The 27,748-nt window shown below is 44.0% G+C and overlaps 3 protein-coding genes across 9 annotated transcripts; 1 reads left to right on the top strand and 2 right to left on the bottom strand.

Annotated features, from left to right (window-relative positions):
- The first annotated feature begins 28 nt into the window (after positions 1-28).
- On the top strand, positions 29-9,289 carry LOC108120035 (acid phosphatase type 7). 3 transcript variants are annotated; one of them, XM_017233518.3, is made up of 4 exons: positions 29-440; positions 1,512-1,708; positions 3,162-3,508; positions 3,575-5,437. In XM_017233518.3, exons 1-4 carry the CDS (start codon positions 296-298, stop codon positions 4,269-4,271), a joined length of 1,386 nt encoding a protein of 461 aa, XP_017089007.2. In that variant the 5' UTR covers positions 29-295; the 3' UTR covers positions 4,272-5,437. The 3 variants fall into 3 exon arrangements, with proteins under 3 accessions (XP_017089007.2, XP_017089008.1, XP_017089009.1); XM_017233519.3 differs by lacking the exons at positions 1,512-1,708; positions 3,162-3,508; positions 3,575-5,437 and adding exons at positions 7,815-8,325; positions 8,381-8,942; positions 9,009-9,289 and having other exon boundaries at positions 32-440; XM_017233520.3 differs by lacking the exons at positions 1,512-1,708; positions 3,162-3,508; positions 3,575-5,437 and adding exons at positions 6,078-6,241; positions 6,396-6,739; positions 6,794-7,722 and having other exon boundaries at positions 44-440.
- Positions 9,233-25,790, bottom strand: LOC108120037 (uncharacterized). 5 transcript variants are annotated; one of them, XM_070282463.1, is made up of 7 exons: positions 25,506-25,790; positions 25,047-25,147; positions 24,149-24,982; positions 22,356-24,085; positions 22,166-22,294; positions 9,765-10,119; positions 9,233-9,703 (listed from the first exon to the last, which is right to left on the bottom strand). In XM_070282463.1, exons 1-7 carry the CDS (start codon positions 25,517-25,519, stop codon positions 9,354-9,356), a joined length of 3,513 nt encoding a protein of 1,170 aa, XP_070138564.1. In that variant the 5' UTR covers positions 25,520-25,790; the 3' UTR covers positions 9,233-9,353. The 5 variants fall into 5 exon arrangements, with proteins under 5 accessions (XP_070138564.1, XP_017089011.2, XP_017089012.2 ...); XM_017233523.3 differs by lacking the exons at positions 9,233-9,703; positions 9,765-10,119 and adding an exon at positions 17,119-19,820 and having other exon boundaries at positions 22,356-23,707; positions 23,888-24,085; positions 25,506-25,786; XM_043211134.2 differs by lacking the exons at positions 9,233-9,703; positions 9,765-10,119 and adding an exon at positions 17,119-19,820 and having other exon boundaries at positions 25,506-25,789.
- A 548-nt stretch (positions 25,791-26,338) lies between these two features.
- Positions 26,339-27,748, bottom strand: Tcs4 (Threonyl-carbamoyl synthesis 4). The gene is made up of 2 exons (XM_017233524.3): positions 27,512-27,748; positions 26,339-27,456 (listed from the first exon to the last, which is right to left on the bottom strand). The coding sequence occupies exons 1-2, from the start codon at positions 27,715-27,717 to the stop codon at positions 26,412-26,414; spliced, it is 1,251 nt and encodes a 416-aa protein (XP_017089013.2). The 5' UTR covers positions 27,718-27,748; the 3' UTR covers positions 26,339-26,411.

Genomic DNA, 27,748 nt, shown 5'->3' with positions numbered 1-27,748 from the left:
TACTAGAAAAAGACACCAGTTATTGCCCAGAAACAAGGTCACACTGCATTTGCTTGCTTTGTTGTTTTGATTGGATTCTATAAATTGCTGGATATTTCCAATTCTGAGCTCATTTTTGTTGTTCGTTCGCCCCCAACTGGAGTCCAGACCTCTGAAACAGCTGCAACCCGCATACAATTTTTATCGAAGAAAGTGCAAGATCTTGACAACGACGCAGTTTTGCGATTTGGCAATGTTGTTATTGCCTTTGAACGGAGAATAATTTTAACGAAAACAAACAAACGGGCCGATAACAATGAAGGCATTGCAGTTGTTACTGCTGGCAGTGGTGTCTGTCGTGGCCACCGGCTTGGAGACTCCGAAGGGACGAGCCAAAGACTTGAACAAGGGACTCGGCATTGTCCACTACCAGCCGGAGCAAGTGCATCTGGCATTTGGAGGTGAGTGCATCGCAATCATACCAAAATCATTATGTAAATGTAGCCTTCTAAATACCCGCTTATATGGGGGTGTATATCATATATGTATGTATTGTCGGCACATTGATATATTATCGTTTAAGAGACTTTCTTTGTAAATGCCTGGCGGGGCTTGGTTTGTGTTTCTTATCATAAATAGATCCTCTTTCTTCATAGCACGTAGAGGTCAAAATGGCAACTTGTCTAAATCTCTATTATATTAAAAGGCGAAATGCCTCTGTCGTTACAAAAATTATATTTCGCATTTTTGTTTTAAATTACATTAAAATTGTAGTTTTAAGTTTTGAATGGTTAACTAAGTCTTCTATTTACTGTTTAAAATTGCTTAACTCTTAGTAAATATTCCTAAATCGTTTTGTATAAAAATAGAAATTCAAAAGCATAATAATCTCTTAGTTTCTCAAAAATCATGAAGCTAAAAACAAACTGTAAAACCAGACTTCAACTAACAACTAAAACAGTCTAAAAACAACACAATAAAATTTGATAATTGTGGGAGCTAAGTTGCTTAGGCTTCAATAAATTTCTAATCAGGGAACTCCCCCAAAAATGCATTGCGTATGTGATATGAAAGCAAGAAAACGCACTCGAAGTGGTTTCAGCCGAGAGCTGGAACCACCGGATAGACTTTGGCTCCCCGTGGGGCCTTTCGTTCCCGATAAGGGCGCGAGTGTTCTCAGGCACTAATTCATCCGAGCACTCGGTGAGCTGTTCGTCTTGTGTTCTAGTTTTTGCTGGGGAAGCGATAAGAAAACAATAATACAAGAGCAGCAAGGCGAGAAGAAATAAACATATAAAATATCATAAACAAAACAATAGAAATTAATCAACCAGCGACACTTGGTCTTGAATAAGTTCTTGGCTGTGTTCCTGTCCCAGATTTAAAATTCAAGATGCTAGCTTTTTTTATTTCCTTCTTTTTTAAACAAAATTTAATATCACATTTTTCAAACACCTTTGGCATAAACAAAAACCAGCTCAAGTCTGTTTTTCTTTTCCGCTTTCCCCCTGTCTCGTTCTGCTCTGGAGCAGAACGCACTGCCAGCGAAATGGTCGTCACCTGGTCGACACGCAGCCTCCCACCGGACACGCAAGTGGGCACGGCCAGCGTTGTGGAGTACGGCCTCCTCGAGGCTTCTGGACAGTCCAAGCTCAACCAAGCAGCCCGAGGCACAGCCACCAAGTTTGTGGACGGTGGTCGAAAAAAAGCCACGCAGTTCATTCATCGGGTATGATCGCAGTTTCTGTTTCTTTCTCTTTTGGTTTTGGTTGGTTTTCTTAAAAGGAACTTGCAGACTAGGGGTTTATTTATGAAAAAAAGTATAGTTTTCTAAGAAAAATCTATAAAGAAGATATCATTTATGTTGAATAAATAGAAGTGATTTTTGTTTTGAAAGAACTTAAGTAAAAGAAATCCTTAAGGGGACCTTCTCTTCACTTATTTTCCTTTTATGGAAAATTTTTGGCCGACTTTGTCAGAACTAGGGCTTCTCCAAGTTAACAAAAACTTAAACAAATAGATAACATTCCCAAAACCGAAATTTAATTTAAAACAACTCTACTTCTAAAGTCAAAAAGTGGAATGTTTCGTTTTCTACCATTATTAAGTATAAGTCATACAAAAAAGTACAGACCTGCAACCGTTTTTGACTCAAGGAAATTCGATCCAAAGATCTTCGGATATATGTAATTGAAAGTGGTTACAAGAAAAAGGCTTTTCCACTTTATAGGAACGTTCCACTACGCATTTGAGATAGTTCCAGTACATTCCGGATGCTCCAACTCGCGAAATGTGTCTTGTAAGGTAAAATATATTGCCGCCTTATCTCACACATAAGGTTATTTTCATTTTAATTTAAAAAAAATTCAGGAAACGGACCCCTAAAGGGGTTATACGCAGCTGGGATTTTCGAAAAATGTCAAATATTTTGCTTTTTATTTTATTTCTTCTGTACTTTTTATTTGAAAATTTAAACTTTAATTTGTAATTTAAAACGTGTTTTTCGTAAATCCATGTTTCTCAAGCCGGTGATCTCGGTTTCTCATAAAGCTATTTATTTTCAAAAAATGAGTACTATTTTATTCTACAATTTATGAAAAAATTAAAGCAAAAGACGAGGTTTTCTCTTAAGCTAAGCCATTCTGTCAAAGATGGGAACTTTTTAAAATCCCTCGTTCATTACCAGCATCTATCTATTTTTTAAAAGAATCAATCAAATTCTTTGATTATGGATAATCCCAACGGACAAAAACAAGATTACGCTTTTAACAACTTCTACAGAAGTGAAATAAGTAAAAATTTTTAAATGATCATCATTCTATTATCTTCTTAAAAGTATCTTCTAATAAAGAAAATAATCGTTTTTTTTATAAAATTTTAATTTCTTTTCGTAAGAAATTCTAAAAATGCGGTCAACTGCGGTCAACGTATAACCCCTTAAGCTAGTTCTATTCTATCAGGTTTTTATGATTTTGTAAAATAAAGTGTACCTTTTAGAGACTATAGATCCTTTTTAGTTCCGTTAACTACTATTTCTTCATCAATCTTCCGAAGATCCCTTAAAGTTTCTTAAAAGAACCCTTTATTACGGTTTTGTTTTCAAAATGTTCCTCAAGAAAGCCACCAACCAAATGTTTAGTTTAAAACCCATTTGAAAAGTGAAAAAATTGTGCTTTAACTAGGTGACCTTAGGGAACTTGAGCCCGAATTCCACGTACGTCTATCACTGCGGCAGCTCCTACGGCTGGTCGTCCGTGTTCCAGTTCCGCACGGTGCCAGAGGCATCGGCGGACTGGTCGCCCTCGCTGGCCATCTACGGGGACATGGGCAACGAAAACGCCCAGTCCCTGGCCCGCCTGCAGGAGGAGACCCAGCGCGGCATGTACGACGCCATTATTCATGTGGGGGACTTTGCCTACGATATGAACACCGAGGACGCCCGGGTGGGGGACGAGTTCATGAGGCAAATCGAGTCTGTGGCAGCCTACTTGCCCTACATGGTGGTGCCCGGTAATCACGAGGAGAAGTTGTGAGTAGGCCTGCGGCGGCGGAGATCCCGCAGAGATCAGACCCTAACCTTGTCCGCGTGTTGCAGCAACTTTTCCAACTACCGAGCCCGCTTCAGCATGCCGGGAGGCACGGAGAACATGTTCTACAGCTTCGACCTGGGCCCAGTGCACTTCATTGGGATCAGCACGGAGGCGTACTACTTCCTCAACTACGGCGTGAAGACACTGGTGTTTCAGTACGAGTGGCTGCGCCAGGATCTGGCCAAAGCCAACCTCCCAGAGAACCGCCGCGAGCGACCCTGGATCGTCTTGTACGGCCACCGCCCGATGTACTGCAGCAACGAGAACGACAACGATTGCACCCACTCAGAGACCCTGACCCGGGTGGGCTGGCCCTTCGTCCACATGTTCGGGCTGGAGCCGTTGCTCTACGAGTTCGGCGTTGACGTGGCCATTTGGGCACACGAGCACTCGTACGAGCGGCTCTGGCCCATCTACGACTACAAGGTGCTCAACGGAACCCTGAAGGACTCGCCCTACGAAGACCCGGGCGCTCCGGTCCATTTGGTGACTGGCTCCGCGGGCTGCAAGGAGGGGCGGGAGCCCTTCAAGGGCAAGATACCCGACTGGAGCGCCTTCCATAGCCAAGACTACGGGTACACCCGCCTGAGGGCGCACAACCGGACGCACTTGCACTTCGAACAGGTGTCGGACGACCAAAACGGAGCCATCATCGATAACTTCTGGCTGGTGAAGTCCAAGCACGGCAGTTACTCGCACTAGGAGTGGGAAACCATATCGAATCATAGCTTGAGGAGTCTCCAGGAACACACTAGGAACTGGCAGTATTAGTAACGCACATTCTACTTCGACCTGAATCGACCACAAAACATATACAACTATAGCAGTAAGCTAGGCACATTCCTTAACCGAATTCCCAGTAGCCCTGGAACAAAAGAATACACTTAGCCAAATTTTAGGTCCCAGCATTTAAGAGTGCATTTACGGACCTGGAGGGACGACCACTTGCAGATCTTGAACTCTTTAGTGTTGTTTTTATTCGTAATCCATATGCGGGGTACTTGGTTTTTAAAGTTTTAAAATATTTTAATCTGTTAACGTATTCAAGAGTTAATACATCCTTGTATTTGTGTTTCTAAACCTAACCTATTTCCTTATACTTTATATGGGGTGCCACATAAAAATAGTAGAACCACTAGGACTAGTTCTACTAACTACTACTGAATTTTTAGCCTTTATTTTATTTTACAAAAACCCAAGGGGAGTAAGTTCAAAAGCTTTAATATTGCATTATCAAAATTCTTTTTTATATTTTCTATTAATTTGTAACTTCCATTCCAATGAAGAAACTTCCATTTTGAACCAAATTTGAACTTCACCCAACACATTTAATTTTAAAACTTTCCCTCCGAATTCGGATAAAACAACGTGGCATCACATCAGCTTCAAAACTATGAAGACTCCCCTGTATAGAGTTACTAGTGTTTTACAAAAATCTAAACTTTACCAATGAAGGCCACGAAATGTATTCCTATTTCAACGCAGTTTAGTCACAAACTCATCACTCCTTATAGAGCGATCAAACTTTTCAGATAAAAGTGAAGATCCATTGCTGATTTGAGCAAACACCATGCAAGATTGTGTGTGTTTTAAATCACTCACATCAGGCATATGATACCCTAAGGGGAAATTGGAGCGTAATTTGAGTGGAAGTGCTTTGTGAGGCACCCCTGTATATTTTTAAGTTAGAAGCACCAGAATTCCGAATGGTTTAATTTATGCCAGGCTTGCAAATTGCATAAATTTTGTTGTGGCTATACATTTTATCAACAGGGTTTGGTAATCGCACTTTGTGAGCGCACCGGATTGGATTTCAAAAACAATTGAACGAGAATCAAGAAATAAATGCATTTTTACCGCTCTAAGAACATTTGAGTTTCATTGAGGAATACCTTTTTTGATAAATTAACAACTCAACTCTTTCTATTATAATTTATATCTAGGAAAAGAAAGGATAGTGTAAGGGCTTCTTAATTGATGGATTGCTTATAAGACGACCGAAAATCATATATTTAGCGATTTTACGATTTGTCGTAATAACAAAATCGCTTTGCAAGAATTTCATTATTTTGGGAATTTATTTCCATTGGTAATTATCAAGAAAGGGTTCTTCCTTTCCTAACCTATGGAAATAGTCACATAATAATGAAAAAACTAACTGAAAACTAAAGTTAAAAAAGTGCTTATAAAAGGCTTAATATGTCGTGGCTGGATAACTAACGTCTTTATTTTTAGACATCGAAAATCAAAAATTTATATATTCATATCTATCGGCGCTATGCAGTAGGATTTTTTTGATCAAAAATCGTTTATAAAAGATTGAAAATTTAAGTAAATCCTGCCTGTATCGATAGATTATTACAAATGTTTTGGGAATTTTGAAGATTATAATATCACTGCCAGACAAAAAAGTGATTTTACTGGGAGGGAAATTAACCTTAAGGTCCGACAACAAAGTCTGTACATACTTACGTGGCAATTGAGGTGCTAATCCGTGTGCTCCTCCAGAGTCCGTCCTGGACATTGTGGTCACCTGGAATACGCGGGACAACACGAACGCCTCCATTTGCGAGTACGGCGTCGATGGGCTCCAGAGTCGAGTGCAATCGCCCCAGTCGCCCACGAAGTTCGTGGATGGCGGAGCCGCAAAGGCCACCCAGTTCATCCATCGGGTGAGTATTGGAGCACCACTGACATGGTTTCACTGATTCACCCACTTAATCTACTGTTTACTTGATTGAATTGAGTTTGGGAATCATAGATCATGGACTCAACGAAGCCCGACTGCGAATCCACTCACTAGACCTTCTGCCACTCTCCCCCCAGGTGACCCTACCCAACCTGAAGCCGAACACCACGTATTTCTACCACTGTGGCAGCGAGCTGGGATGGTCGGCCACCTACTGGTTCCGCACCAAGTTCGAGCACTCCGACTGGTCCCCCTCCCTGGCCATCTACGGCGACATGGGCGTGGTCAACGCCGCCTCCCTGCCGGCCCTGCAGAGGGAGACGCAGCGGGGCTTGTACGACGCCATCCTCCACGTGGGCGACTTTGCCTACGACATGTGCGACGATAACGGTGCGGTGGGCGACGAGTTCATGCGCCAGGTGGAGACGATAGCCGCTTACGTCCCGTACATGGTGTGCGTGGGCAACCACGAGGAGCGATAGTGAGTCCATGAGCTGAGCCCTGAAGACTTATAATCCCTTCCAATCCCCCGCAGCAACTTCTCACACTACATCAACCGCTTCAGTATGCCGGGAGGCTCCGAGAACATGTTCTACAGCTTCGACCTGGGACCCGTCCATTTCATTGGCTTCAGCACGGAGGTTTACTACTTCACCCAGTTCGGGATCAAGCAGATCGTGATGCAGTACGACTGGCTGGAGCGGGACCTGATCGAGGCCAATAAGCCGGAGAACCGGCAGAAGCGTCCCTGGATCATCACCTACGGCCACCGACCGATGTACTGCAGCAACGACAACGACGACGACTGCGCCAACCATGAGACCATAGTGCGGAAGGGCCTGCCCATGCTAGATTTCTTTGGGCTGGAGCCCCTGTTCTATCAGTACGGCGTGGACGTGGAGCTCTGGGCGCACGAGCACTGCTATGAGCGCATGTGGCCCATGTACAACTACACGGTCTACAACGGATCCCTCGCCGCGCCGTATGTGAATCCGGGAGCACCCATTCACATCATATCCGGAGCAGCCGGCAATCAGGAGGGACGGGAGCCGTTCTTTAAGAAGATGCCGCCGTGGAGCGCCTTCCACAGCCAGGACTTTGGCTACCTGCGCCTCAGGGCCCACAACCGCACTCACCTGTACTTCGAGCAGGTGTCGGACGACCAGAAAGGCAAGATCATCGATAGCTTCTGGGTGGTCAAGGACAAGCACGGACCCTACGCTGATCTCAAATGAAATCCCATTCCAGTCTTAAATAACGGGCACAAGTACGGCTCCCCTCGAAGAGCTCCTATACTTTACACTTTGCACCTTGCACCCTAATGTTGACCTATATATTCCTGATATCTCGATGTAAAACTATACGTATCTCCTTATACTTTTATTCAAGACCACATGTAAACGAAACATCGAATATTTCGCCAAATAAACGAGACATTTTTGGGCTTATGCACTAAACGTTGAAGTTGTGCTGTTTCCTTGGGGGTCTTTCGCATGAACCACCTATCTATAGTCCGTTTTTCGAAGATTATCCCTAAAGAGACCTCCCTCTTTCAGACAATCTGCAGGATATCGTGGTTACCTGGTCTACGCGCGGCCCCAGCAACTCCTCTTTGGTAAACTATGCCCGCAACTACGCCAAGGGCCCTCTCACCTTGGCTAAGGGAACTTGGAAGCGATTCGTGGATGGCGGCAAGAAGGCTCGCTCTCAGTACGTCCACAGTGTGGAGCTGAAGGACCTCCAGCCGGACACCCGTTACGAGTACACCTGCGGCAGCGAAGTGGGCTGGTCTCCGGTCTTCAACTTCAAGACGCCGCCGGCTGGAGAGGCCTGGTCCCCGTCCCTGGCCATCTTCGGGGATATGGGCAACGAGAACGCCCAGTCCCTGGGCCGCCTGCAGCAGGACACTGAACGCGGCATGTACGACGCCATCATCCATGTGGGGGACTTTGCCTACGACATGGACACCTCGAACGCCGCCGTGGGGGATGCTTACATGCGCCAAATCGAATCCGTGGCCGCCTACGTGCCGTACATGGTCTGTCCGGGCAATCATGAAGAGAAATAGTGAGTTCACAGTCCTCTCTACATGGAACGCTAAACTAATCCCCCAACCCTTTAGTAACTTCTCCAACTACCGGGCCCGCTTCAACATGCCCGGGGACACGGACAGCCTGTGGTACAGCTTCAACCTGGGTCCCGTGCACTTTGTCTCCTTCTCCACCGAGGTCTACTACTTCCTCAGCTACGGCTTCAAGCTGCTGACCAAGCAGTTCGAGTGGCTGGAGCGGGACCTGGCCGAGGCCAACCTGCCCGAGAACCGTGCCAAGCGCCCCTGGATCATCACCTACGGCCACCGGCCGATGTACTGCAGCGACGAAAAGGAGTACGACTGCAACAAGCAGCTAGAGACGTACATCCGCCAGGGTCTGCCCATGCTGAAGTGGTTCGGCCTGGAAGACCTTTTCTACAAACACGGAGTGGACGTCGAGATCTTCGCCCACGAGCACTTCTACACCCGGCTGTGGCCCATCTACGATTTTAAGGTCTACAACGGGAGTGCAGAGGCTCCCTACACGAATCCCAAGGCGCCAATCCAGATCATAACCGGATCGGCTGGCTGCAAAGAGGAGCGCGAGCCCTTCTCCAAAGATTTGCCCGCATGGAATGCCTATCACAGCAATGTACGTTTTCTTCTCAAATAGTTACCCTTATGGATAATCGTTATGTTCCATTGAAATCCATTTCAGGACTACGGGTATACCCGCTTGAAGGCCCACAACGGCACCCACCTCTACTTCGAGCAAGTGTCCGACGACAAGGACGGCCAGATCGTGGACTCCTTCTGGGTGATCAAGTCCTCGCACGGCGCCTACCCTGGGGCCCAATGAAATTGCGGTTCTACCGCCAACCCTTCCGCCCAAGAACACTTTATTTCTACTTATTTTTTTGTAGCATCTTTTTAATAAAAATTAAGTTAGAAAAATATTAAAGGCAAAAAAAAATTACAATAAAATAAAAGTAAATTGCACTAGCTTAGGCATTGAACGTTTGGGGATTGGCTTGGTTTCATCGTCTCCGTGTCCGTCTTCCGTTTAGTAGACGGTGCCTGAGATGCCGGCTCCGTAGTTGTAGCCGGAGCCGATGGGAGGCACTCCACCCAGGGCTCCCAGACCGCCGCCCACCACGCTGTTGCCGTAATTGCTTGTGTAGTAGCTGGAAGGATAGCCTCCGGCTCCGAAGCGGGTGTTGTAGTAAGGATAGCCGGTTCCGGCTCCGCCCAAGCGCGAGTTGTAGTACGACAGCGCGTAGGGGTTCGAGTTGTAGGATCCATATCCGCCCAGGCCGGAGCCATAGCCGCTCAGGACTGATCCATAGCCGCCCAGAGCCGATCCGTAGCCACCCAAGGCGGAGCCGTATCCTCCATATCCGGCCAGAGAGCCGTCTGGAGAGAAAAATTTTTTTATGTGATTTCAAATATTGGAAAAAGTTCTTGGAATACACACCCAATCCAGCCAATGATCGCGAGCCATAGGGGTTGTAGTAGCTATCAACGCCCACTCCACTGCCATAGGCTCCTCCGTAGCCTGCTCCGAGGGCCGAGCCATAGCCTCCGTATCCGCCGCCGTATCCGGCTCCTGCTCCGTATCCTGCCCCATAGCCACCGTATCCACCAACATAGCGCTTCTCCTGCTTCTTTTCCTGCAGCGGGGCGTAGCTGCTGGCGGCGCCCACCTGGTCCTCCGTCGCTGTCACCGCCACAGCTGCTGGGGCTGATGCGGACGCCACCTGCTCCAGGTCAGCGTCCGCCGCATCCTCGGCACAGACGGTCAGCACCAGGCTGAATGCGATTATTATGAACTGGGATAGAATACAATATGTCATTAGTAAGAGTAGTGATGTATTTTTAAGTATATTTCTGTAAAAAAATAGCAAACATTTATTACTCCAAAAGTCAGCACCAGTTTGGTTTAAATACTAAAATGAATGGGTGTTTTTTTTGTATTGTGTTATATTTAAGGAGGCTTACATACGTACATGCACCATAAAACTAAGTATTTGTTTCCAAAACTATGCAGGGGAAACTTGAAAAAATTGTATATTTCAAAAACTCTTAAATGTTTTTTAGTTTTTAAACGTTATTTTTTTGGGGAAAAGGAATACATTTTTTAGTAAGTCGTTTAAAAGATATAATATTAAATATATTATTGTCCAAAATGCAGAGGAGGATCTTTAAAGGAAATTTTAATTTTCAAACCTACTCAATTTTGTCGAGTCTATAAATTTTAGTTTCTTAGATATCCTTTAAAATACAAAACTAAATATATTTATACAAGCATAAGTTAAAAATTTTTTAAATTGTATGGCCTCATGTTAGTTTGGTGTTAGCCATAAAAAGCTATTTCAAATCAGCTTTATTCTTATAGGAATAAAGAAAAAATGCACTTTCAATATTTTCGTTTTTTAAGGAAAAGGTATAACATACATTCTTTCAAGACATCCTTCAAAACATCTATTTACCAAAATACTACATATTTACCGGAAATTTGGGAACGGGTTTTTCAATTAAAAAACTCTCAATCTTGTTAGCTTAAAAATGCAACTTTTAGGTTAGCCCAAAAAAATATTTAAAAACAAACAACTCAGCAGGACATTCTGTTATGACTTAAATATACATATTTTATGAATATTTAAAAACGCGATACATTTACAAACTTTTGAACTACGAAATGTATTTTCTAGACATCACGACATCACGTTTTGTATTCAATTTGGAGTCCCGACTCTTTTGATTAAATTTTAAATGCAAAATGTTTAAGAAATATGCATTGTACTTATTGATTTTTAAAGAGAAAAAACAAAAACTACTACATTATTTTGTATTCAATTTTTAAAAAAACGTTAAAAAAAAGAAAACACAAAAATGAATACACTTTGCGAAAACACTTTTTACGGATCAGGATCACTTAGTCCTTTTCGGATCCTCTGTGGTGTGTGACTTGGTTCCTTACAGAGCACTTCATGTTGTGGTCGCCTGTGTGTGGTCTTGAATGACTTTTCCTCGGAGATCTGTTGCGCACGCGCCGCTCGACACTTGTCCAATGAATCCACTGCCGGCCCAGCACTCACTTTTATACCCACCAGGTAGCAACCCACCACTGCCACCAGTAGCACACAAAGGTATTGCATCTAATATTATTTTTTTGATTTTTACTATTTTTTATGACGCATGCCACGAGCCACGATTATAGGTAGAGGTAGGCTTAGGTCAGCAGGCTGCGGAATGAACTTTCCTCTGGGATACATCTCGAAATAAATTCACAAATACCAAACTTTTGGAACGACATATTTTTTAAATGTACATATATACATTACCTATGTTGTCATATTATAATTTTTTGGCCTGAAAAAGATTAAAGTTCTCAAAATAAATAAACGTTTGAAAATAATTATATAAAGTGTCTAATCTTACCCGATTTTGTTATTATTGAAAATATTTATTATTGGAAATATAAATAAATCAAATGTATATAAAAACAAAGCAATATAGAAAAAGAAGTATAGGAAAGAATAATATAGAAAAGAAAATACTATAAACAAACAATATTCTAAATAATGTAGGATTAACTAAAGGGAGCAAGTTCTACACAGTCTACAGGATATACATAAAAAATTAAAACTAAAAGAATAATTTTATATCTAAGTTATGCAAAACATTAATAAAACTTATAAAATAAATAAATAATAAAACTTGTAAGCTTCACCAATAGTACCTTCTAGGCTCTAATGATCCTAGAAGGCTATCACCGCCATGCAATAAAATAAAAAGTATATTTTAGTTATTAATCATGTGATATTTAAGTCTCTACATTGATCCATTTTTTGAAAACAGCACCAGGGTCAGAGCGAGGGGGAACAGAACTCTTTATTGGTCACACATCATTATCAATATTCCCACGATCTGGGGATCAATTATAGCCCCACAACCCCTGCAGCGCACCACCCCAACACCACGCCCCCAAAACAAAAAGCAGCACAGCTCAAAACAATAACAATGATGACAAATGCTAATTGAATCATTAACTTGACCCTGGGCCAGGCTAATTGGCCAACATAAAACACACTGCAACGATTTCAGGCCAAAGCCCAGAGCCCGATCATACATCTTCGAGTCCAGTGGAACGATTTAGTTTCGATGACAGATGACAGATACCGGGCTAGTACGTGAGTCACTTTTGGCAGGTCCGAGTTGAATAATCATTTCACGGCTTTTCACTTTCCAACTTGGCTTACAGTTTCGGCCATTACCTCTGGAACATGTTGACAAGCCCGGGCTAGAGTGAAACCCACCAAACGGATCCAAGTCCGGGACTTGATTTTTTCAACAAGGGCCACGATTGTACTGAGCGGGAAGAGTGAGATAGAGGAAGAGGGGGGCTATTGGCATCTCCTTCCTCCAGTGACACATTTCTTTTTTTGACATTTTAAAACTAACGGTCCAGAGTCTATAAAAATTAATGGGCTTTTTGATTTGCAAGAAGTTTTTAAAAAGGTTCTTAACTAGAAAAGATGAGGGCCTTGTGGGAAAAGGTTTTTAAAAATATTGTATTTTGAACTGGATTTAAGAACTTGAGAAAATAAGAATTATAAGAATTTTTTAAAATGTGTAAATACTGTAAATATTATAAGCTACATTTTTAAAATATGGGTTTGAGATAATAAATAAATTTTATTAAATTTTGAAAAAGTTTGTTGAATATTGTATAAATAAATTTTATAAAATCTATTAAAAAATCTAAGAGAGCTAAGCACGAAAACTGAATAAAAAAAAATCAAGCATTTTAGATATACATACTTTAGAGATTAATGCTATAAAATGTATTATATTAAATATATAGAGCTATAAATGGTATAATAAATAAAAAACTCAGCCCCATAAAAATCTAAAAAATATACAAGTTTTGAAAGCTTCCCAAAAATAAAGTATAGTATATATATCGTATAAAAGTATAATATATATAGAAAGCAATATATCGCTCCAAAGCACTACTACTTAATTTCTGCCAAATACATCCAACCTCTTGTCTCTCGGTAAGCCTTGTAAGCTGTTAACCAACAGTTGGCCAACTAAAGGGTACAATGTAATCCACTAACCGAAAAATGAGAAAAATCCACCATCTCGGTTGGGAGGTAAGTGTGCCACCACCAATGGGTGGATGTTTAGATAGTGTTCGATGGTATTGCTTTTTGCAGTTGTTGGATCTGTTCGAGGGGTGGAGTGGATGATGCCTCCCCCGAAGCACATATGAGTGGGTCACATTGTTCGGCCCGATCGGCATGTGAAAAGTGTTAACTAACTGGGAGTTTTGAGGGGCCAGGGGTGGGACTGGGGGTTAGGGGCTAGGGGCTAGGCTTTTTAGCCAACTCCGATGACTTGGCCCGACTCGGCCATGGATGCTACTTTGGCGGTGGCCTGGGAGACTCCCAAACAATGATTCTTTAATGCCGAGGCCTAAAAGCCCATTACAAGCACGGCTCCCAGGGGCTGACGCAGCGTATACGTAATGCAATGGGAAGACACCTTCGGGGCGTTGCCTTATAATAGGCACTCGCTGTTCTAATTTGCAAAAGCAAATCACGCTCTCCACAAACCCGACGCGACCCGACCCGGCCCACTCCGCCCACCAATTATATTTACAAACAGATTTAATTATAATTGAACGGCGGACGGGTTCGGCTCAGAAAACTCGGCTGAAGCAGCTTGGAAACTGGAAAGATTGAACCAAAAACCGCAAGGCAGTGCTCACCAGACAAATGAAGCAGCAAATTATGATTGTGATGGTGGGAATGGACGGGCTGGGAGCTGGGGGCGACTAAGTGGGTGGAAGGTAAAGTACACACAAATCTCAGGTAGACAATTGAACGGTGACAGCAGAGAACAACAAAAACAAAACCATGGCCTTTTCCGTTGAACTTGCACTTTGCATAATTGCATATTACCAACGCTGCCAAAGCCAAGAATACTTCGCACGATTATCCGAGTGCATTGTGCGAACCGCACGCCCGAAAGCCAAGATCCGTAATGCCTTATAGCATTCTATATGGCGTACACCCGAAACTACTCAAAATCGAGGCCCTGACTTTTGCATTTTCATCTAAACTGGCAGCGTTTAAGACATAATGGCTTTCTATTAAACTTCAAAGCATACTTTTGAGAAATATACTGCTCACTAATAGATTTTAAAACAAAATAAAAACGCTAAATATAATTGGTTATACATAATAATAGGTTATAATAACGGTTATAATAATAGGAACTAATAGGTTATTAGTACCGGGTATTATACAAGTAGTAGTAGTAGTCTAAAAGTACTCCATCTATTTCTACCTTTATCGAATACAAAACCAAACGAATTAATCAAAAAGTTCATGCGATGCTAAAAGCTAACTTTAATATAGCATTGCAGTTAAGATCGGGTATATATCCCAACTATCGGGTATGTTTGGCCGATCTTCACGAGAATTTCATTATAAAACTAATTTTTTTCGAATTCAAAATTTGGTAAGTCATATCAATTGGCCAAAAATATAATCTGTATAAAGTTTCAACCTTTAATCTTCAAAAACATTAAGTTCGTTCATTCGGCAGCTATAGGATATAGTCGCCCGATCCGACTTATGTACTGCGTGCTTCTAAAAAGACCTTTTGGCTTGGAGACTCCTACAATGCCCACGCAGTTTAAGTCTGCTTCAAAAATTTGCCAAGCCCCCTCCCGTCCCCAAAAATTGTGAAATTCTCTCTCTACTGGAAGGTTTTTTTAAACACTTTTGATGCCAAAAGTGATCAAAAAATCAAATCAAATTAAGAAATTATAGACTTTTTAGTCTGTTTTCCTATCAGTAGTATGGGCTTAGGTTTGTTGTTATTTGTTGCGGAGAATGCGTACCGTTAAAGCTTAAACTTTAAAGGTTATTTAAATTGTGGGTGGAAGTGATGAGTACCGGGTATAATATAGTCGGGAAACACGACTATAGCCGACCTTTCTTTTTTAAGCTTATTTTTTTAAGCTAGTAGGAACTACTAAGTAATATTCGAAAAACTGAAAGTTTATACAAGTCTTAAAAAAGTAGTTTTTATTATAGTAAGAAACCATTTTCCCCTATAGCCTTTATTGTTAAATGATTACAAAATAAAAGCCAAAAAATCGCCTCATTAGTAGGAAGAAATCTAAAATGAATCATAGTACAGCCTCGCAATGTTTAATTTTTAATGAAGGGTGCTACTTAAAAATTCATTAGACAAAATCGATGCAGATTAATTAAAGCAGTTGCCCGGTGAGATGAGTGACACATCCGACAATCTTCAGTCATGAACTGAACAAAGTGTGGAGCTTGTGATTTTCTGAAAAATGTTTTTAAAAATGCTAAAAGTCGAACCCAAACCAAATCCCATTCAAAAATAAAATGCAGTTTTTGTTATTAATGCTGTAAAAAATATACATATACACATATATATATATTGGACTGGGTCGCTATATATATATTTGTATTCGTGTATATATCAGTTTATTTAGTCTTCTTGAAAGTTCTGGCGAGCTGCCCGCGGAGCTTCCCTCGTCAAGTGGCACCTCGCCTATCTCTAACTACTTTCTCTGATTTGATTTTGGTTTGTTTTTTGTCTTTAGTTAATTATTTGTTTAGAGTTGTCATTCTTTTCGTTTCTTTTGATCATTTTGTACGTTTTTTGTTTGTTATTTTTTCTTTCGATTTGTACAAAGAATGGGGCTGAAAGAAAATTAGATTTAGGCTTCCACATGTATACTAAATAGGTGTTATAGGTGTATATATATCTTGGACTATACTTAATTATAACTACAACTGCGCTCCCTTGCAGTCCTTCGGCTCCGCTCTACTTTCTAGCCAGTGAAAGTGCCAGACTAGACAGAGACGGAACGAGAGTTTGGGGTGCCGAAAAGAAAGGGATAGGACTATAGCGGGTGACTGTCACTGTGAGTGTGAGTGGGAGGTGAATATGATGAAATGTCAAATTTCGAGGTACAGTTGCCGCTTTGACACATTTGTGGATTAGTTGTGGGAAAGAGGTTAGGTTAGGACAGAGGTGGCTGAGTGGGTTTACAAGAATCGAGGGCAAGTAAGAAATAATCAAGTAATTACAAACTTTAACAAAACATTATTGCTCTAGGACTAACAAATTTCAAAAAAATATTCGTAACTTGAGGCATTTGTGTGTCTGTGTGAAAGGATGCTTAAATTATAATAAATACATATGAACAGGATTCGTGCACACATAGAGAGTATCTTTCTAGGTTACACAACTATTTAAGGGGCTCCTTTCTTTTTAGATATTCGTTGTTCTTAACTATACACAATTCAAAATGTAATGGCAAATCGAAATGAAAATAAAGCTGGGGATAATGCGAGGATTAGTGTCTAGTGGATCGGACGCACGGATCAAATATACGTTGATCCTTGGGCGATTCAATCGGGGCTAACTTATGTCTATGCTTCGATGTTCGTGTCTCAAGGAACTGGGTATACAAATAAAAAGCAAACAAATTCGTGTTGTGGAGTATGGGATAGTTGTCGTATAGTAATTATATAGTTATGCATAATAATAAGAATAATATAAAATTAATCACAGACTCGGATTTGCTGATTGGAATCGTTTCTTGTTTCTTGTTTGTTTCTTGTTCACTATTACTTTTGTTTTTCTGAGTGTAATCAGTGTACTCCACTACGAGTGTTCAGTTTGTTCTTAAAAAGCTAAAATCACTTTGAATAACTTTAGATGTTACAGTTTATACGCATCTGCACGCTTGTTGTGGCAAGCATGTTAGATATACCATTTGTTTTTTATTAATCCATATATAATGTATATATTATAGTGTGTAGCATTACGGTTACTAGTTCTATCTGTGTGTGTTGGGGTGTTTATGTCATTATCTTATATAGTATCTAGCGTTGCAACCTACAACAATTACAGCTTACAGGCTTTCCAGGACCTCTGCCACATAGCATGGTACAGCATGGTATGTGTCGTCACATGATTAATGCTAATCTACAACTAGGTAAGGACAAGCTCTGAAAGGACTTGCTAAGTTCAGTTTAGATTTAGACTCAGTTACATTAATTTAAATTAGATTAGAGCGGTTTAGTACACAATAAATGTCATATATAACTCTGCCTGGTGTGGCCTCCTAAGATTCAATTACAATTTATGTATAATATTTTGTCTGTTTATGTTTTTTTTTCTGATTCTGACTCGATGAAACGCAATTCCGAGTCAAGCTGCGTTACGCCTCAGCTTTTGTGTAAATTTGGATAAAAAGTATAACAATCGGGTTGGGGTTAGCCTAGGCATTTCGCACTTCTTCACAATACAATAATTTAAATGGATTATGGCCATAGGTAGTCTGATCTTTATCAAGTTATATCGAGTAAAATGAAATGATGATGAAGTCGCTTTATGTATATACAATTGCTTAGGGACTAGGGTTTATTTAACCGGTTCTATATTGCTATGTTTAGTGTGCTACGATCTGGTGCATTGCCACTGCGCTCTCTCTTCGCTCATAGTTAGGCCATTGTGGTAATGCTGCTAAAATTTGCAAGTATATTTGTTGCACAATAATTTTGTATATATCGATTAATATTAGTTACAAAGAACACAATGGGACAGGAGACAAAAACAATTTGGTGTAAATAAAACGGGCCACAATTTAAAAGTATAACAGGCTTGTATATAGTATATAGTTTATGGTATACAGCATATATGAGGTCGTAATAGGCAATATCCAGGTCAGAGTTGGAGTCTCAAAAAATTTGAATACAAGGTGAAAAAATGTTAGAGTTACTTGGAGCTTCGGGAGCCAGCGCGCTTGTTTCCCGCTGCTTTTGGATTCTAACCTCTTATTCGAAATCAACATAATCGTACTTAAGGATCAAGTCGGAAAGCAAGACGCTTAGCTCTCTAGGCTTTGTATCTAGGGTTTGGCTTAAAACTAGGTAGGTGTTTTTAAACATAGATTGTATATAAATATATATATAGTATATAGGGCTTTATATATTTGTTTGTTTTGCGTTTAATTGGTTACAATAGGCTAGGTTGCGATTTGTGTGGTTTCTAATTGTCCAGGTCAAGCTTTAAGCGTCCCGCTTACTCTAAGTTTAAATACAATCTGTGGTTAAGAAAACGAAGCACGTTTTAGTCATTGATAAGATTTGTACACTTACAGCTACAAACTAGTGCTATATGGTCACCGCTCTGGCATACTCACCACATACTAGGCCTGTGTCTATCTATATGGTCTATGGTCTGCCCAGAACCTACGCACGGATCAACAAACTGACGTGTGCCTATGCTTCTCTGTTTTCACTTAAAGCTACGGTTCCTCTTACTTTGGATTCATAATTACGCTCCAGCTATTGCATGTTATCCTCTAAAGAGATACACGGTTATTGAACAAAAATGACTAATGATTAGATTTATCATTCACAATTTAAGGTTTTGCTTAATCTAGAGCTAGAGCTGCTGACGCTGCTCCTGCTGCGTGTTCCAAGTTATCCTGCTGTCCCCTGGCGAGTCCTTCCTAATCGTGCTTGAGTACAATTCGAGGGGGCGCCTTGCTGCGTTGTTTGTGGCCGCTGCCTCCCACCGACGACGCCTGCCGCTTCTCCAGCCGATCAAAGATTCCTCCGCGTCCACCTCCACCTCCACCGCCACCGCCACTACTGCTGCCGCCTCCCTCGGCTCCGCTCTTCCGGGCCAAGAGATGCTCCTCCCTGGACCGCCTGTCCCGCATCCTGCTGCCCCCATGCGAGGACTGCTGCTGCGAGTCTCCCCCACCGCCCCCGCCGCTACCATTGCTGCTGCTGTTCGGCTTCAGCACCACCCTCCGCTGGCTGGAGCCAAAGCTGGGCGCCGCCTTGTGGTTTCGCTTCACCACCAACAGCTCCGGCGTGGCCGAGCGCTTGCTGCTCGCCTTCTGCGGCGGGGGCGATGGCGTGGCCAGCAAGCGATCCTCCTCGTCTAGCAGCAGGTCGTCGACGTCGTAGTCCAGCTCCACTTCATCGTCGCTGGGCGTGCCCAAGCGCAGCATGTCCCGCGACTTGGGAGGCGTTCCTCCCCCCGGGCCATGTCCCCCGGCTCCAGCTGCTGGTCCCAGGGTTTTCAGCGCAGTCACCGGCTGGTGTTGCTTCGAAGAGGGCGCCAGGTGCTCAGTTATGCTTCTCTTGGCCTCGGGCGCAATCTTGGCCGCGGTGAGCTGCTTCCTAGCTGGCTGCTGCTGTCCTGGCTGGGCTTGGGTTGTCTGCTGCTGCGACTGGGATTGAGACTGGGACTGCCGACTGCGCCCATTGCCCGTCTCCTGGTCGTCGCGTCGCTTTAGCGAGATCACCTTGCGTTCGTTGGTCTGGCCGGGGCGCTGCTTTGTCGCTGCACTGCCGCCGCTTCCAGAGACAGATCCTGTTCCGGGCGCTACTGCCGCTTGATCCTGTTCCTCGCGGGCCGGCGAGTTGTGCTGCTGCTCGGCGCGTTTCTCCTAGAAAGTTTCAGGTTGTGTTTGGCTTTTAACTTTTTAACGCACTTTTTTGGGCTCTAGCTCACTCGTGGGCGAAGCAACAGGGGAAATCAAAACTGGTCATTCGGCCTGAGGGCTAGCCTAATAGAGTTTAGAGGCCTACCATTTTATTTGGTTTACAAATCAAATAATAATTTTACTGTATACAGACAAGAATTCGTTGATGATTAAAGACTTGAATATAAACAGGCTCCGGTGTGTACTTGTTGAAGAAAATTGCTTTTTTCTGACAAGAAGTAAAAGTAACTTGCTCATTCATCTTTCCCTTTTACTTTTCAAAACGACAGCTCTCGTTCAAATGCAATTAAAAGCTTTTTCCCTCTTAATCGACATCTAATTAAAATATATAAAAAAATATTAATAAATAATTTTCTCTCAAAACACCTTAATTTTGATTCTGGGAAAAGTTGGGGCTTTGACAGACCTATGGGTTACTTTGTTGCCAAAGTTGGTGGGTCAATTCAACGGTATGCTTGGAATAATTAAGGGGTTCAAGCCGCGTTGAAGTCGTTTTTTTAAATGATTTTTGAGAATTTGTTTCTTTGCCCAATATATGTAATAAAGTTGACATGTAATTTTTTCTAAGTGGTCCTGAAAGTCCATTTTTTTATGTCCTGAACATGTCCTAAAAATTTCAAGGTTTTGGGTCTTGAAAGCGAGAAGCAAAAAAATAGTTGCGGGAAAAACATGCTTGATATTTGAAGAATATTGAATAATATGTTCCTCCATATTTTCAAGGGCTATTTCGAATGCCGCACGTGACGCGCATGACTTCGAGTTTTTTTTTGTTAGAGACGCACTTTTCCAGTACTTTTATCTATGAAATTATTATTTTTTAGTTGTCTTCCTACTGTTCCTAAACTTGAATCAATTTTACAGCTGGTTCTAAAGGGATAGGAGACATAATTGAATGACATTTCGCCTGCCCCACTAGACGGTTCACTGTCCTTTTCGACATATCTTAAGTGGAGCTCGCGTTTTTATGCTGGCTCATATTTTCTTTTCATTTGTAATTACATACTGTAGGAGATTGTGCACTTGGAATAATATTGTGCACTTGGGCTTACGTCCTACCTTCCTGTATTAACTTTGAAATCAAATTTCGTTTTTTAGCAGGACAGTTTAAAGCACGTGTTATATTGCCAGATTAACAAATTAATGTAACTTTTTTCAAATTAATGGCGAAAAGAGAAATAGAAAGGCATGGAGTAAGACGATGAAACTGCATATTCAAGTATTACAGGTATTAATAGTTATTATGAAAAATAAAAAAATAAACTTTTTTCTCGACCGGCGCTACTCGTCCTTAACCTCATTTAAGGTGACCTCTGAGCCTAATAAATAATTTTTTTATTAACATTATTACAAAGTAATGACACAAAGTAATCCTTTTGTCGAACACTTGTATCAAAGTTCTGAGGGGGCATGTTAATAAAAGAGTCCTAATAAAAGGTTTTGTTCCTATACTGAGAGCTTTGAAAAAATTGGCCAACAGTTATTGGCATTATCTGGGTATGAGTGTGTCAATTCTACTTGGAAGTTTTGCCGAAAACAAAAAAGGTGTGAAACTCGGTTGAATTCGCAGTAATTGGGTCTTCAAAATTACCTTCGTAAAAGTAAGCCCCGGAGCCTGTCTAAATTTTTATTACAAATTTGGATAACAAAGTTGCAGTTGGGATTTTCGAAAAAGTTTATCAAACAAATCATCTATCGTGAGCCTAACATTGCATTGTAGACAAAATACTATTCTTTATGTTCAGATTAAGAAAGAGGCGTTAGCCCTAAAAGGTCACAAACTTCAAGCCGCTGACCTCAGTTATTGATGCCCGAAGGGGGGAACGTGTGTTTGCTTTTTCTGGCATTTTTGGGAGAACAGTTTGCACAGGTTGGCCAGTTGAAAATGGTAGTTGGTCAAGGACTTTTAACAAAACAATTAAAACTACAAAAAATACTACAACAAAAATCAACACTACGAAATAATAAGAAATAATAAAAAAAAGTACTTACATACCACACTTCAAGTGACAAAAACACAACAAAAAGTAAAAAACTGAACCATCTCACTGCCATCTTCACAAGTTCCAACACTGTAGCCAAGAATTTTGAGTTTTTGTTTGAATTTAAGAAAAACGTGAAACTAAAAGAGTAGCTTTTAATCGTTTGACTTCGCCGCCGAATAGTCGAGTTTCTTTTTGAAACATCACGTTTCACGTTTTCGAATCTGTGCAATGGCCCACAAATAACAAGGATCTTGGGGTCCGCCACGAGCCTTAAGCAGGCAAAAATAATAGGAATTCGGGACTTACCTCATGCAGCTTCTCCTCGGCTGCGCGCCTCCGCTTCAGCTCCTTGTCCCGCATGACCTTTTCCCGCAGCTGCTTCTGCTTCTCAATCTCCAGGCGGTAGTTACGAGTCTCCTCGTCCTCATCGCTTTGCTGCAGCGTCAGGAGAGAGTGAGATTAGGGGATTAAAAACCAGGAAATAGAAGGCACCTACCACAACGCGGCTGCCAGTGTCCGACGTTCTTCCCCGCGGCTCGCCGGAGAAGGGATTTCGTGTTGCGGAGCCAGGTGATCCGCTCCGCCTTCGCTTGGGCGGCGCTGCCCCTCCTCCACTAGATGTTCCACCACCACCTGCTGGTCCATTGCCCGTGCCTGCTCCTCCCCTGTTCTCGTCGCGGTCCCTACTAGCTGCTCGTCGAAAACACCTATTTCCGGGCGCCCGGTTCACACCATACCGATCTCTATCCCGCTCTCGATCTCTCTCTCTTTCCCGTTCCCTCTCGCGATCTCGGTCTCGCTCCCTTTCCCGCTCCGAGCGCTTGACCGGAGAGTAGCTTCTGCCCCGGGAGCGACTGCGACTGCGGGTGCGTCTCCGCTCGCCTGCCTGCAAGGAGGAAGAGGCGCCGCCACTCGATCCAGAGCCCGCCGGCGGCGGAGAGCGTTCCTTGCGGCGCTTCTCAAAGTACTGCCGGTTCTTGTTGATGAACTCCTCCTGTTGACGCAGAAGTTCTGCTTCGCTGTTGATGGCCGGCATGAAGTGCGTCTCCTTAATGAACTTGTTGGTAGCCGCCTCGACGCCCCCCTTGAAATTCGGATTGATGAGCACCTTGCTCACCCGCGGAACAGAGGCGGGGCCAGCCGGTTGTGGCGGTCCATTCGGCTGCGGCGGCTGGCAGGGATTGTTCGGATTTCCGGCCTGAGGCGGAACTGGTTGGGGTTGTTGTTGCTGCGTCTGCTGTTGTTGCTGCTGCTGCTGCTGCGGAGGGGGTCCCCGGATTCCCATGCCATTGGTAGCGTAGTTGGGGGGTGCGCCCGGCATCAGGTGCGGCGGCAGGGTCTGTAGCGGAGGTCGAGGCATTCGTGCGGCATCCCCCTGTGGCCGCCACCCGTTGTGCGGTCGCATAAACTGCGGCGAGTGCTGGGGCGGATGGCCCACCGCCGGATCATAGCCGTACGACGGCGGAGCATTGCGATACAGTGGCGGCCGCATCCCCGCCGGCTGGTGAGGGGGCTGGTGTGGATTAGGTCCTTGTCCTGGCCCAGGGCCAGGTCCCGGGCCCAAGAGCGCTCCGTTTCGATAGGGACCGCCGGGGTTGGGATTGGCGAACGCCAGCGGCGGCGGCTGCAGCAGGCCCACTCGCACCTGCTCGTGCGGATGCGGCAGTAGGTGAGGCGGATTGTGACCATGACCGTGCCCGTGACCGTGACTGTGACTGTGACCATGGCCGTGGTGCATCATGTGCGAATGCGAGGGATTGTGGAGGGGAGAGGCGGGCTGTGGCGTGTTAGTCGGTGCTTGTTGTTGTTGTGATGACTGATTGGGTGGCTGGGTTGGCGGGTACTGGCCTGGAATTGGAATGAATGTTGGTTTGTTCAGTGTTTGTTGTTGCTGTTTCTGTTGTGGCTGCTGTTGCTGGGAGTGGGATGGATGAATCGGCAGGGACAAGGGTAGCAGACAAGCTGCCGTAGGAGCAGCACCCACTGGCGTACTCATTAAGGCCAGGTGCTGCGGGGTTGGAGCATTACCCGGCATTCCGTAGCGCTGAATCAGCGGCTGCATCCCGGCCAGGCCCATGCGTTGCTGCTGTTGCTGCGGCGACAGTCCGCCGAACAGGGGCGTCGGGTTCCTTAGCAGATGGTGGCGCGTTCCCATACCCCGCAATGGCTTGCCCATAGGATTCTGCTGTGGCATGAAGCGTCCCCCTCCGCCAACGCGTGATTTGTCTGAAAAACCAGAAATTTGTACAAAATTGGCTCGGAAAATGGAGTTATAGCTTATTAGCCCACCTGCGTGGTTGTGGTGCCGCCGCTGCTGATGATAGGGGGACATGTTGGCGTGCTCTTGCTGCTGCCGCATGTTAGCCTCCGACCTCTCGCTGGCCGTCTTGTAGTTTGTGCGCTCCTCCCGTTCCTCCTCGTCTTCGACCACCGAGGCGGAGCTGGCGCTGGGCAGGCTCTCCTGCGATGAAGCCAGCAGGGAGGAATGACCCAGTGGCTCCTGGCTCTGTTCGCTTTCGCTCTGATTACAAGCCGCTTCGACGGGTTCCACAACGCTTTCCACCGCACTCTCGCCATTTCGAGGCGCTTCCTCACCTCCGCATTTATTTTCCGATTTTCCTTCCTCTTCTTCTTCACGGCTGAGTGGTTTCGCTGGCGGATCTGTGGTGGTAGGGTTGGTGGTGGAGGTGGCAGCCACCAGTTCGGTCACTTGCTCGACTGCCGAGCTGGGCATCGACGTGGTCTCGGCAGCGGCAACAACTGTATTGGAGCAGGGATGTGAGCTTTCCGTCACCGGGGGAGTCGATACCTCAATAGGTAGGCGCTCGTTTGCTATTATAGAGGGTTCTTTTGGAGGAGCCGGAGGTGTAACATCCACAACAGTGGGTACTACTGTTACTGGTTCTGGCTCCACTACCGCCGTTGCTCCTGTTCCGACTTCAACTCCTGCTACGGCACCTGCGCCTCCTCCATTGCCAGTCGTAGTTTTCACCACTGCGGCAACTCCCGCCTGTAATTGTTCCTTGTGCTTGCGCTCATGCTGGCGAATTTGTTCCTGGGCCCACTCCTCGGCTTCGGCACGCATCTGCAGCTTCACCTCGCTGGTGACATCTTTTTCCAGCTCTGCAAGAGACACGGGTTTGAATCAATGCTTGAGCAGAGCCCAAGTGGAGTGGGAAGAACTCACCTTCGTCCGAGAGTAGCAACTCATCCTCGTCGGCTCCGAGCAGAGCCTGGTCGTCGATGTCATCGCTGTCATCGCCCAGTTCATAATTGAGCAGGTCATCGCTGGGAATCGAATCGAAAATAGTGTTAAAGGGTTGGATAGCCAAGGTGAATCTGCATTCACACTTTCTGCTTTTTTCCTTCAGGGTTTCCATTGAAAAAAAATAAAATACACATATACACACACGCACACTTACGCAGGATGGCACTCACACACTCAGACTCCCACCCGGGGGCATTCACTCACCCACACGCATTCACCAACACAGAAACACAGGCAGGCAGCAGACGGACGAACGGAGGAACGGATGGTATACATATATTTATATTCAATAACACTCCCCCGCACACACCGCACCAAGGATCCACCGGCAGGTGATCCTCCGGCTACTCCGTGAGGGATTTTTCCCGGGAAACTTACTTAATGTCCGACATTTTGACCAGGGCAGCTGTTGACACTCGGCGACGCGCCTATGTGTGTGTGTTATTAGGAGAAGTGGAACGATCGTTTTTATTGCATCTTGGATAGGGGACCGGGATGATTTTGGTTCGGGATCACAAACCACTATTCGTAGGTCAGTCGCGCGCGTTTTTCCAATCGAAAATAGTCCCCCGAGGTGTATACTTTGGCTTTTTTTCACACCGATTCGTTTAGGGATGTCGAAAATATATTTTTTTCGCTAAAATATCGTATATCGAGGTTCTTTGCGAGACATTTTTTGATATTTTCTGTTTGGTCTCACTAATGTCACACACGGTCTTCACACATCTCTTTTTAATGCTTTGCAACACTAATATAACTCGTGTGTCCAGATGGGCCGACAACTTCAGGGCCCAACTTCAGTTACTAGACTAGATAAAACAAGACCTTTAACAAGAACTTAACTTGTATTTTAATTTGTAGAAATAATTAATCTTTGCGCCAAGCTACTTCCCATAGCATTAATTAGAACATTTACATATTTTTAAGAGTAATAAAAACGATTGAAGATAATCATACGCCTAATAATAATTAGAACCATTAAATGTAAACCTATTTTTAAAATTAAATATTGAAAACAGTAATTTTATACACAGTAATGATACAGAAAATTATCGATAAGAGTGTGGCAAAACCTTGATATGGTTTGAGTCCTTGCTCAATATTTGAAATAGACCTTTAGACCTTTTTTAACGGACAAAAAGCTACAATTTGAAAATATTTTATGATACACTGTGCATCAATGAAACTGAATAAATGCAATCTTAAAGCTGTATCTATAATCTTAATTTACTCAGATTTCTCAGAAAACTGTTTTTAGGTTTTTTGTGAGTTGCTTTTGTACATTTATGCCAATGGCTGTATCCACTTGCACTTGATGGCAGCCTCTGCGACTTTGTCCTCACACGATGCGGCAAATCCAGCACTGCCTTGGATATCAACCTTGTCGTAGTCGAAGCGTAGGCTGGAGTCCCCATCCTGAAGCAACTGCTCTACTCCGTGCCAAGCAATCATTACGCCGTTGTCGGAGCAATAACGCTTCGAGGGGCGGAAACTGCGACATCCGTACTGCCCCGCCAGATGCTGAATATTCGCAAAGATGGTATCATTGTTCGCCACACCTCCGGATACGACCAAAGTTGGTTGGCTATCACCAAAAAAACCAACTTGTGGCTGCAGGCAATACTCCAGGGCACGTTGCGTTCTGTGCATCAGATGACGACTGACTGCCCGCAGCAGTCCGGCACAAAAATCGCCGTAGTTACTAATGATTCCATCGGGAGGCATTCGCTCCGTGCGCTCCTGCTTCCGGATAGCCCGAAATGAGTTATTCTTTATCCCGGCGAAACTGAAATTACAATTGCGTTGCTGGGACAGCGGCAGGGGGAACTCGTAGGCCAAGGGATTTCTGGACAGGCGGGCGGCATGTTCGATAGCCCTGCCACCGTTCCACAGCCGGTACTCGGGCAGGATGTACAGACGCAAACGACGGGCTATCTTGTCAAAGGCCTCACCGGGTGCATCGTCTAACGTCTGGCCAAGCAGCGTCAATCGGCCGGGACCGTGCACCATCGCCAGCTGGCAGTGGCCACCGCTTACGAGAAGACACAGAAAGGGGAACGGTATGGCATCGGGGTGCTCCATACGCGCCTGCAAAGCATGCGCCTCCATGTGGTGGACGGGCAGCAAGGGCTTTTGCAGCCGGCGGGCCAACTGCCGGGCGAAACGAAGGCCCACGAGCAAACTGAGCGGCAGTCCTGGACGCGTAGTCACCGCTATGGCAGCCAGTTCCTCCGGGTGTAAATTGGCTTCCTCCAAGCAGCGTTGGTAAGCAGATTGGATGCGAGCGCGGTGCAAATCCTGCGCTCGAGGTGGGATAATTCCGCCATAGCTGAAATGAAAGGATTTAATGGGGTTTTCTCTATAAGGCGGAAAAGAAACCTTACCGTGTGTGAAATTCTTGTTGGGACTCCAGAACATTTGCTTTCACGTTGCCGGAGGTGTCCACAATGGCTATTCCCGTGTCGTCGCAGGAGGTCTCAATGCCCAAGACATAGCTAACACTACGTGCACTGCATTGCAGTCCCAGTCGGGTCCCATTTCCAATTGCTTTTACAAAGTCAGAAGACCTTCCTATGGAACACCTGAACATAATGACCAGTGTTTAAAAGCACCGGTAGGCA

This window comes from Drosophila bipectinata, chromosome XL (genome assembly GCF_030179905.1).
Source record: "Drosophila bipectinata strain 14024-0381.07 chromosome XL, DbipHiC1v2, whole genome shotgun sequence".
Lineage (NCBI taxonomy): Eukaryota > Metazoa > Arthropoda > Insecta > Diptera > Drosophilidae > Drosophila > Drosophila bipectinata.
The sequence above is the reverse complement of the archived record's forward strand: the minus strand, read 5'-3'. Positions and strand labels throughout refer to the sequence as shown.